The sequence below is a fragment of the Echinops telfairi genome, unplaced genomic scaffold (assembly GCF_000313985.2).
Source record: "Echinops telfairi isolate 266 unplaced genomic scaffold, ASM31398v2 ScPeMD7_9;HRSCAF=40, whole genome shotgun sequence".
In the NCBI taxonomy this organism is placed as follows: Eukaryota; Metazoa; Chordata; class Mammalia; order Afrosoricida; family Tenrecidae; genus Echinops; species Echinops telfairi.
The window spans coordinates 1,931,898-1,943,849 of record NW_022103906.1 but is presented as its reverse complement, the minus strand read 5'-3'; the positions used below and the strand labels follow the sequence as shown (position 1 = coordinate 1,943,849).

General features: G+C 40.3%; 1 protein-coding gene across 2 annotated transcripts in view; it reads right to left on the bottom strand.

The window, feature by feature from the left end:
- The window catches only part of FBXO25 (F-box protein 25), a 100,572-nt gene extending 89,769 nt beyond the window's left edge, over positions 1-10,803 (bottom strand). For both annotated transcript variants that reach the window (XM_004707655.2, XM_004707656.2), the window contains exons 1-2: positions 10,736-10,803; positions 848-985 (exon numbers count right to left, since the gene is read on the bottom strand). In XM_004707655.2, the coding sequence (XP_004707712.1) occupies positions 848-978 (131 nt within the window). In that variant the 5' untranslated portion in view covers positions 979-985; positions 10,736-10,803. The remainder of the gene's footprint in view (positions 1-847; positions 986-10,735) is intronic.
- Positions 10,804-11,952: the final 1,149 nt, after the last annotated feature.

Sequence of the window (11,952 nt, the reverse complement as noted above, 5' to 3'; positions counted from 1 at the left end):
TACCTTCAAGCTTTTAAGACCCCAGACGCTATATCTTTTGATAGCCGGGCACCATCAGCTTTCTTCACCACATTTGCTTATTCACCCGCTTTGTCATCAGCGGTTGTGTCGGGAAGGTGAGCATCATAGAATGCCAATTTACTAGAAGAAAGTATTCTTGTGTTGAGGGAGTACTTGCCTGCTTCTACTTTTAATCTGAACTATCCAGAAGAAAAACTGCATTTCCCAACCGCACTTGCTGTTCATGCTCTAGCCAATATGGTGTGAGCAGATACGACATCTGTGACCATTGGGTTGTTCCACTGGGATTTATTTAGGAGTATGTCCTTTTCTTCTACCTTGCCAATAGAATGCAGGTGTGGTAATAAATAATGCAGGAGCAACTGTAAAAATGAGGCTGTACACTTGGGATATCTGAGTAACAATAGAGAAGGTTACTAGGTTCCCTTACAATTTTACAGAGCAAAATCACTATATTAACACAGACTACTGAGAGAAAAAACACCACATTTTGTACACCACTATTATTTTGAAGTTCTGATATATGCTGCCAATCCTTTATCTTCTAATTTCCTCAGGCTTGGTATAATGTGGGGTAATATTTACAGCCACCTCAATGATTATTGTGAAGATTAAAAACTTTAAATGAAAAGAAGAAAGCTGACTGTGGATATTAGGCAATCCATTAAGTTAATACTCTCACCAAATAATTTGCTTCCTTATGCCACCTGTGTGTGGGAAATTCCCCGCAAAATTACAAGTTATAAAGCTTTGAACTTGAAAAAAATAGATAAAACAATACATGGTAAGCTAACAAATGTTGTAGATCTGCTTTGCTGTAACTTACATGCTGTGATTGATGTTATACTGATTCTCACTGTCAAGTTCCTGGCTACAGGATTCACATCTTTTCCAGCCATCTTCCGTTTTAATCCAACTCCATCCAGGAGATCTCCAGTCCTGACCCAAAAATGGCATAGTTCTCCTATTAAAAAGTTAATTTTTGTTAAAAGTGTATATATAGTTAACAAAAGTTTATTTTCATTTAGAATGTTTATTCATTCATCTTAAAGGATAAAGTTGATTAATATTTAAAGATCTGATAAACTTTAATGTCAAAATAATTTGGTGCCTTGGTTGTGCCAAAGTGCTAAAATAGGAGTAAGCACTGGTGGATTCACCAGTCTAATACTGCACATGCCATGAAAATGTCATCAAAAGCGACAGATTATACCAAGGAGTACTGGTGGCTTGGCGGTAAAAGAGCTCAGCTGCTAGGCAAAAGTTAGGCAGTTCAAACCCACCAGCATTCTGTGGGAGAAAGATATGGCATCTGCGTCTATAAAGATGTACAGCTTTGGAAACTCTATGGGGAAGTTCTACATCAGGTAGAAATGCTATCAGTGGAAGGCATCAGCTGGTTTTGGACAACTTATATCAGAAGAACAGGGAGGATGGAAAGAGAAGAAAGGAAGAATAGGAAATATTGTTCTAAATAGTAAATGTTTTCTCTTAGCAGGTAGAAGAAATATCATTTGAAAGATATTCACTAAATGTAAATAGTTCAACTTGGAAGTTTGAGTTGAAGAGATAGAGTGGGAAGTGGCTAGACAAAAGAATGAAGAAGTTATTGAAGTCCAGATAATGTCAGAGGAGTTGGATTTTACTCTCAGGTCAATCAGGTGGGCCAGTAAAGAGAGTGAGCAAGGAAGAAATCTAGCTCTGAAGCAACAAACCCCACAGGGAAAAGCACAAGAGATGTTAAAGGGATCAGGTAGCAGACACCACAGAACAAAAAACCATCATTGTGTGCTCACCTTCCCCATATAAATGCTGAAGACAAATGTGTGCATAAGTAAGTGTGGTGAAGAAGGCTGATGGTGCCTGGCTATCGAGAAATATAGTGTGGGATCTTAAAGGCTTGAAGGTAAACAAGCGGCCATCTAGCCCAGAAGCAATGAAGCCCACATGGAAGAAGCACACCAGCCTATGTGATCATGAGGGGTCAAAGGGACCAGGTATCAAGCACCAAAGAACAAAAAATCATATCATCATGAATAAGGGGGAGTGCAGAGTGGGGACCCAATGCCCATCTGTAGACAACTGGACATCCCTTGCAGAAGGGTGGTGGGGAGGAGATAAGTAACTCAGGGTGCAGTGTAGCACTGATGAAACACACAACTTTCCTCTAGTTCTTAAATGCTTCCTTCCTCCAACTATCATGATCCCAATTTTACCTTACAAACCTGGTTAGACCAGAGTATGTGCAGTGGTGCAGACAGGAACTGGAAACACAGGGAATCCAGGACAGATAATCCCTTCAGGACCAGTGCCCAGAGTAGTAATACCAGGAGGGAGGAAGAAGGAAGGGGAGCTAGACAGGGGGGGATGATGACAAGGATCTACATATAACCTCCTCCCTGGGGGATGGACAACAGAAAAGTGGGTGAAGGGAGACGTCAAGACAGTGTAAGATATGACAAAATAATAATAATTTATGAATTATGAAGGTTTCATGAAGGAGGGGGGAGTGGGAAAGGAGGGGGGAAATGAGAAGCTGATATTAAGGGCTCAAGTAGAAAGCAAATGTTTTGAGAATGATGATGGCAACAAATGTACAAATGTGCTTGACACAATGGATGGATGTATGGATTGTGATAAGAATTGTATAAGCTCTCAATAAGATGATTTAAAAAAAATTGATTAGATTTAAGCACTACAAAGTACCGTGGACAGGTAGAGAATGGATAAATGGGGTGGGTGGGGAGGAGGGCAGAATCAAGAAGATAAAAGAATAGTTAGGACTGGAGATTACTGAATGTTGGTTAAAAAATATACAATGGTTGCAATAGGATAGCGAGAAAGAGCCTAGAAATATTTAGGAAGTAGAACTTGGAAGATGAAGGAGTTCTTGACTCAAGCCATTGGGTGTTTCCACTTGCTTCATATGCATGAGAAAGCTGGACCATAAAAAAGGAGAACAGAGAAGTGATGACTTTAAATAATGGTTTGATGAAAATAATAAATATATAATCAACTGCTAGAAGAACAAACCAATTTGTCTCAGAAGTATAACCAGAATGCACCTTGGAAATTGGGATTGGGAAGTGTTGTCTCACATATTTCAGACATATAATCAGTCCCTGGAGAAGGATACTGTGCTTGGTAGAGGGTCATTAAAAACGAGGAAGACCCTCAAGAAGACGACTTGACAGCATCTGCAACAATGTGCTCCGACATAACAATTGTGAGGTCGAGGTAGTACCTGTTTTATTCTGTTGTACCCAAGGTTGTTATAAGTCGGAACCAGTTCAATGACACTGAACCACAAGCACTTAAAGACCGGTTGGACACGTGAGAGAAAATTTAGGGTTTAAGTGTCTGAGATAAGAAACATAGATGGATTAGCAGGATTTTGCTACATGCATTAAGTTCAATATCCCTGCAGGGCAAACTAGAAAATGGAGCTAATAAACTGTTCGGAAAGGCCCTGTCCTAAATTCCAGGTATAAAAACTATGACTTAAAATATAACAAAACATACATTATTAGCATCATAAAGTTTACCATTTGAAAAGGGAGTGAGGCCTTGAGGGCTAGTTTTTCCTATTCCATGGAACTCTGTATCTGTTCTCAATCCTTATTGCGCATGGAGATCACAGCCTGGGAGGCTTTTCGAAAACTCTAATGCGCGGCGCTACCCCAGACCAATTAAATGACACTTTTAGCGGGTAAGGGGAAGCAAAGTATAAATTTTTCATTTTTGTTTTTAAATCTCCACAAGTGATTCACGACCACAGAGAGGCTTAAGAACTACCTTAGGTATCCATGTTACTAATCTAAAGTGTCATCTCCCAGATCACTTAAAATGAACAAATGAATGTGATATGCTTGGAACAAAGGTCAAGATATTTACCAGAAGTTTTAACACAAGTGAGGAAAGAACTTCCATCAGTCATTCCTGATGGATCTCTGAGTTTTGTATTCAAACTGACTCATCTTTTTAATTCTCATTGTAAAATACGCAACTTAAATGAAACTTCTATATGTATATCTTTTCTTCACATATCAGATTTGTATCAATGTATGTATAGAGGGTATCCAGAATGGAACTGGCTTCTTTAACAAGAATATACTTCTTATGAGGCCTTAAACAATATAAAACACAATGCATACCCAATTTAACACGGAAAAAAAATGTTTTCGTGGAGAAAAAGTCCCCTGCCCAGAAAAGCTACCTTTCTACTCTACTCCATTAGTCTCACTGACATTCTTTGCTTCTTCATAGTAAGAAGTTCATTGATTTGTTTACTATCTGTGTTCCTCCAAGAGAATGAAATGTCTTCTTTAGAATGAAATCTCATTAAACTTGAACAATATCAGGTAATACATGGGTCTCAATAAATATGTACTGAATGACTAGATGAGTAGGAATATGTGAATCTGTGGCTTAGAAGACAGTAGGGTGGAGACAAAGATATTCTGATCATAATCAAAGTCATGGAAATGATTATCACACAGAAAGTGTTTCTTGAGAGGGAAAAGAAGAGAACTAAACAAAGATCTTAAGAATTACCAATATTTCAGGGAAAATCAGATGAAAATGAGCCCAGAAAGGTAACTGCAAAGAGCGAGCCAAAGAGGTAGGGGTCAATGTAGGAAGTTAAGGGCATAATGCATTTCAAAAAAGAAATGAATAATTGCGAATGAGGGGGGGAGTGCAAAGTGGAGACCCAAAGCCCATTTGTAGGCCACTGGACATCCCTTTACAGAAGGGTCTCGGGGAGGAGACAAGCCAGTCAGGGTTCAATGTAGCAATGATGACACATACAACTTTCCTCTATTTCCTAAATGCTTCCTCCCCCCCAACTATCATGATCCCAATTCTACCGTACAAATATGGCTATACCAAAGGATGGACACTGGTACAGATAGGAACTTGAAACACAGGAAATCCAGGGCGGATGATCCCTTCAGGACCGATACTGGGAGGGTGGACGGAGGGTGGGTTGGAAAGGGGAAACTGATTACAAGGATCTACATATAACTTCCTCCCTGGGGGACGGACAACAGAAAAGTGGGTGAAGGAAGACGTCAGACAGGGCAAGATATGACAAAATAATAATTTATAAATTATAAAGGGTTCATGAGGGAAAGGGGAGCGGGGAGGGAGGGGAAAAATGAGGAGCTGATGCCAGGGAATTAGGTGGAGAGCAAATGTTTTGAGAATGATGAGGGCAATGAATGTACTAATGTGCTTTACACAATTGATGTATGCATGGATTGTGATAAGGGTTGTATGAGCCCCTAATAAAATGATAAAAAAAAGAAATGAATAAGAGAGGAAAGGGTTATAAAGAAGTCAAGTATGGTGACAATGGAATGTATACAAGGTATTTCACTACTGAAAGGCTGCTGCTAATGTGAACAAACGTATTTTTTACATTAATCTTATATCCAAAGTTGACATGGGATATTTCTCTAATGTGGAATAATTACATTATAGAGGCTACATGAATGCTGAGATACACCAAGATATTGAAATACTCAGAGGAGCCCTCATAGCATTGTGATTATGTGCTAAGCTACTAACTGCAAGATCAGTATTTCAAAAGCTGTCTACTCCTGTAAAGAGTAATGATCTTGGAAACTCACAGTGGTAATTTTACCCTGTCCTATAGTATCACCAGGTGTCGGTATCAACTTGATGACAGTGAGGGGTTTTTTATTTGTTTTTAATATTCAAAAATACAATCACCCTAAAATGGAAAGCACTATTCTATACGCAGTTAATCCACAGAATTGTTAAGACTATCTACAGTACTACTCATGTGATTTTCTTTAAGGTTGAGATATAGGTCCTACAAAGAAGACAAAGATCATGATGTTTACTCGGCAACTTTAGTCTTATAAAAGATGTACAACAGAAAAAATGGCTGCTAGTGCTGTCTTCGACCACTGCCAGAGTAACTGTCAATGTCAAATTGAACCTGAGCATTCAGAATTCTGTCTTTAATATTAAATCAAATGACACCCTGAAAAATCTTTCTGATAGACTAAATACAGGATTACGTCAATAACAAACACATTGCCATTGACTAACTGTGTTATATTAAACTATGTGTCCCTGGCCCCAAATATAGGTGCAATCAAGATTAAGAGAAGAAAAAACAAAAAAATCACCAAAGCATGCTCTCTCTCTCTCTCTCTCTCTCTCTCTCTCTCTCTCTCGTGTGCACACACCCAAGAACATGTAAAAACACACATTAATGTAACAGAAACCAGCATCTATAAATACACACATGCAATCTGGTAATATAAGCTCTGAATGAGTGATAAAGAGGGACGAATTTAAAGAAAACCAGAGTAAAACTCAAGTCATCTGAAAAGGCTCTGAAGAAAAAGCAGGGCATAAGTTTAGCCTTAAAGTCTGGTAAGATTTTAAGTGAATGGTGAGGCCAACCAATCATAGGAATGCTGGGTAAAAAGTATAAAGGTGGGACTGCATACAGTACACAGGAAAAATAAGTTGGTTAGGTCCGCTGAGATGGAAGACTCTTATGAGAAATGTACATTGGAAGGTGACTAGAAGCTAGATCACGGATGACTTTGAATATCAAAGGTGTTTGGACTTTATTTTTTACATAATTAAATGTTTTTGAGAAATCTAGGAGATATGAGCAGAGTATTATTTTGAGAATAATAATTTGCCAGAGCATGTAGAATAGATCAAATGGATAAATGGAAGCAGAAAGAACTTATTAAGCAACAGAAGCTTCTTGTTGACAGACCCCATCTAGATCTGTACATTCTTGTACCCTCAACAAACAAAATATTTTTAAACTCAATGACACGCAAACATTGTGCTTATCTATTCAGACACTGTACCCACTCACCATTTAATATACTTATCTTCAAGGCTCACAAGCAATCCTTAGAACATTTATGAATAGTTTCCACTGTATAACATAATTAAAAATCAGTTTGGTGTTTCCATTAAAATAACCTTTTAACTATCAAAATTCTGCATGTAATTCATTTTACTTTAACAATTCTGTGAAGAATTAGGATAGCTGATTTTTTTTTCAGCTTTAGAAATATATTTCTGGAAAACAGTAACAAAAATGCCAAAAGGGAAAGGTCACACCCACCACTGTCATTTAAAAGGCCTGCATCTCAAATTTCCAAAAATAATCCCAATCTGAGGCATCTGATTTCATAAATCAGAAAACTTCCAAAACAATGACAATCCATTACTTTTCATGTAAATATTTCTGTTAACTGATAACATTTCATTAAAATTACCTTTATTTTTGGAATATCCAAAGACAAAAAACCTAAAAATTACTCCTGAAAATTACCATTTAAGAGCAACTACACAAAAGTGAGTCTACTCAATTGTGAAATGCCTTGTATAATTTATCAGTTTTGGGGACATTTTATACCAGTTGATGTCATAGGTTTTCTGAGGCCACATTGTCTTAAATGTAAATCCAAATTATCTGAAATCTCTTCATCTTAATTGTGCATGACAGTACATGGTGGTGGGGGACTGTGGGACATTAGGACTCCATGAAATTGCGCTGCTAGAGAAAACGCCTGACGTGAGAAAAACAGGAATAACCGAAAAAGGCCTTTCCTTCAACCAGCTATGCATTACCTTCAACCAGCATTTCCCTCACTAAGGATAGTGATACATGTGCCATTAGCGCATAGTTAGTCATTAGTCTAAATAATTTATATGCATTATCTGTATTAGTCCTCACACTACTCTGCAAGGCAGGGAATGTTATCAGCCCCATTTTACAGGTTTATGTCTCTATTTTATAGTCAAGGAAACAGGCAAGGTATGCTGGAACTGGGGTTCACTCTAGGATTGAAGTTCTTGACCATTCTATGAGGGAAGTACCCCCCCCCAAAAAAACTGGATTTGTATTCCCAAAGCTATGTATTTAATTTCTTTCTTTTTTTTTAACAAAACACAACCTTATCACATTCAAAGTACTCTCCATTACACTTAATACATTTGTCAAGTCTGCTATTCCACTCTTAGAAACAATTTTCAAACTCATCTGTTTGGATGGGTGACAGCACCTCCTCGTTTTTTCTTCATCTCTTCTACGTCATCAAATTGCTGTTCTTTCATGTCCCTCTTCATTCAGGGGAACAAAAAGATGTTGCATGAGCGAGATCAAGTGCAAGAGTGGCGTATTACTTTTTGCCAAAATTTGGCACACTGAAATGCCTACGTGAGCAGATGTATTGTCGTGGTGGCAAAAATCTGACACAAATCAGGCCTTTTTGTTGTACACTGTTACACAATCTTTTTAGACCTCTAAATAGAACACTGATTAACAGTCTGACCTGATGGAATGAACTCCAAATGCACTATCCTCCCTCACATCAAAAAAACAAATGAATATCATCTAGATCTTTGATTTCACTTGATAAGCCTTTTATGGACGAGGTGGTGTTTGCTTTCAGGGTCCTAAGAATAGCACCATGTCTCATCACCAGTAATGGCCTTAAAAAAGTCTGGATCGCTCCAACGCTTTTCTTTCAAAGCATGGTATGTTTCCACTTGACACTATTTTTCCTGCTCAGACAAAACCCTAGACACATATTTTCCAGCAACCTTTCTCATTCCCAAATTTTTCATTAAAATTCACTGAACTGAGCTCCAAGATAGTCCAGATAACATCCCCATCTCTTCAATGGTCAGTCAAGGTCTTAGAGTACAAGTACATGAATTTTGTTGACATTTTCATCCATTCTGGAAGATGTCGGACATCGAGAACAAGGTTTATCATCAACTGACATTTCACCTTTTTTGAAACGAGAAAACCACTCATACACTTTAGTTTTTCCCATAGCACTGTCCTCATAAGCTGTACTCAATATCACAACAGCTTCGGCAGCATTTTTCCCAAGCAGGAAACAACATTTCACAGCCGCACACTGTTCTCTTAAATCAGCCATCACAAAAATTGAGGTTTGATCAACCTGCTTTTATGAAAAAATTCACTGTGATCAAAGAGAGCCTTCCCAGGCCACACCACTGGGTGCACTAACTTAGAGTGAGTTGCTCAATGCTCGCCTAAAGGGAAAAATTCGTACTAGGAAAGCTTCAACGGGCAGAGCTTTTTCTGGTTTTGTGGGGGTACCCCCTTGTACTTTCATTACAGCAATTACTGAACATACTGGAAAACAGATGTCTGCCATTAGTTTGCTTTTTTGTTGGTTTGCTTGTTTTTACATTTTTTAGCTTATAGTACATATACCTCCAGATATAATGTAAAATAATGATTAACCTAAATATAAAAGAGCACTAAAGCAAGGAACCCATTATAGGAAACTTAACTAAATAAAATTTTACAAGCTGCCTGCATGTGCTATTTGTTGTTTAAATTAGATGGAAAGGAAATAGGGCAAACAGTACTTACAGCTGTTATGAGAGTGGCTTTCAAAACAATAAAAGTGCTACGTGTAAAGCAAGAGCTAGAGCTATACATAGCATAAACAAAAAAGAATCAAACAAGGTACAATGAAGATTTGCAGCAAGGCCGTTTTAAATGCATTGCAAAAGACTGCCAAAGTAGTTAATGTTCCTCTTTATTTCTTATTTCTCCATTATAAATTTTGTGAAAATATGCTTCTGGGATAAAAAAGAATGGCCCTCCATTTGATAAGCTTTTGATTTTTCTCTATTGCTCTCTTTCCTTAAATTATTCCCAAATAACTTAGGGAAAGTAATTTAGGGTCAGTCACAGGTGAATATAGCTTATTAGGGTGAAGAACGAATTAAAAAAGGCTATCAAGAAGTGGCAATTTTGGGACAATCAGAAATGGGATGTAGTGGAGGAAGGCTGGGAGACAATCACTGATCTTCATGGAAATGGAGGGCATGCAAAGGAGTAAGAAATGGAATATGAAGCAGTACGTGCAAGGTGTCTCTTCTGATTAGCCAAGAGTATTTGGATGAGGCAAGGGAAGATGGGCCTTTATAGGGAAACAACGGTCCTATAGATTCCTGAGCTTTCAAAAAGGGTTTAAATCGGCCCAAGGAGAAAGGTGGTGTCTAATTGTAAGAAAGGCCAACATTAAGATTAACCATAATGGAAGCATGCAAAGTTCAAGAACGTCAGCTGCAAGGAAAGCATTTTAAGGGAGAAGATGGCTCAGGAGCTGCAGGAGGGCAGCAGAGAGACAGAAGCAGGTTAAACAAACAAGGGATAACCTGGGCTGGATGAGAACAGGGGCCATGAGCAGGCAGGGACCTTGGAAGGCGAGGACAGGAGAAAGAAGCGATGGGTCGAGCTGGGGGCGCAAAGAAGTAAAGCGGGGCCGGGGGCGAGGGTGTCGCAGGTAGTAGGAAGAGAGGAAGCTCCCCAGAGACTGCCTCAGGGGGGCAGTGGGGGGCAAAGGTCAGGCGGACCCCGCGAGGGGAGCGCACAAAGAAGGAAGCGGGAAGAAGGAAGCCCGAGCAGCCCAGCCGACCGCGGGAACACGGGGCTACTGCTGGCGCAGGCTTCGAGCCCAGCACTCGAGGGGCCAGGGGCCGCCCAGGCAGGAGCGGGTGATGGGCCCGGTCTCCCAGCAGGGCGAGCGCAACGGGGGACCGTGGAACGCCCGGAGGGGGTGCCCATAGAAATCGAAGCCGAGGGCAGAAAGCGAACCCCTCGGTGAGGGGGCGGAGGCCCAGAGCTCTCCCGCAGGCAGACGGCCCCCAAGCCTACCTGACAAGCGGCGGCCGCGTCCCCCGATTATTGCCGGAAGTCACCAGCTCCCTCTCGAGAAGCGCCGAGGGAAATCCCCGCCCCCGCGCCGCGCTGATTGGCCGGGGCGGCCTCCGCGTGGCAGTGTTGCTACCCGGGCCGTGGGACACGGAGACTCGCCTCAGTCACGGGTGGCCGGCAAGTTGTGCACATGCGTAGAGAGCGCCGCCACGCCCCTGCTCCGCGCGTGCCCGGTCTGCGCGTCGTGGAAGAAAAAGGGGCGTGCGCAGCGCCAGGGTTCAGCCTGGGGAGGGAAGCACTTGGGACTTTATGGATTGGACTGGGCTGCTAAGTAGAGTGATCAAAAGGGCATACAGCCACCTCCTGATACACTCTCAGAATTGCTTTACACAAATTATATAGCAGTTCAGGTTCATGATTCACAATGCTAATGACAATGATCAATACTTAGAGGTAGACCAAAATGGAAGGTCCCTATTTTAATCTTTATGTTTTGATAAAACTTGTCTAAAGGAAGTAGTAATATTTGTTCTTTAAAAGTATCTATCCTGCTCTAGTATTAACGGCTGCTGGACTGAATGCTGGACTGAATCTCATATTCCACATTAAGCTATTTTCACACTTGTGTGTGTGTGTGTGTGTGTGTGTGTGTGTGCGCGCGCGCGTGCGCGCGCGCGCGCGCGCGCGCGCAAGAAACTTAATGGGAAATTTTTATCTTGCACACACATTTAAGTAAAAATTAAAGAAATCATAATAAAAATATTAAATGTGAAGCTATTGTTTCTTGACACATCTTCTATGTCTATACACTTAGGGCAGTAATTCCAACTCTCTGGTCCTTCCCACAGAGTTCTGCAGTTCTCGATTCACACCATGTCAAAATGGCAGTTTGGGTATCCTCCAAAACAAGTCCACAGGAGCCAAAATGCAACCTTGAATCTATCCCACCAGAACTGTAAGGACATCTCAAGAACAGTTCTGACACACTGAACACTAATGAGAGAAGAACCAATGAGCTATGGGATGATATGGGGAACATCGATCATGAAGAAAGCAAATGGTCATTAAAAAGGCCAGAAACAAATAAAAAAATCAAAGTGAATGTTAGAAGAGACTCTAAAACTTGTTCTTAATCTTAGAATTTCAAAGGGCAGCTCAAGAAGACAAAGCCAAATATTGTCCAAAGACCTAGAGTGAGAAAGCCCAAAGGGAAGCAC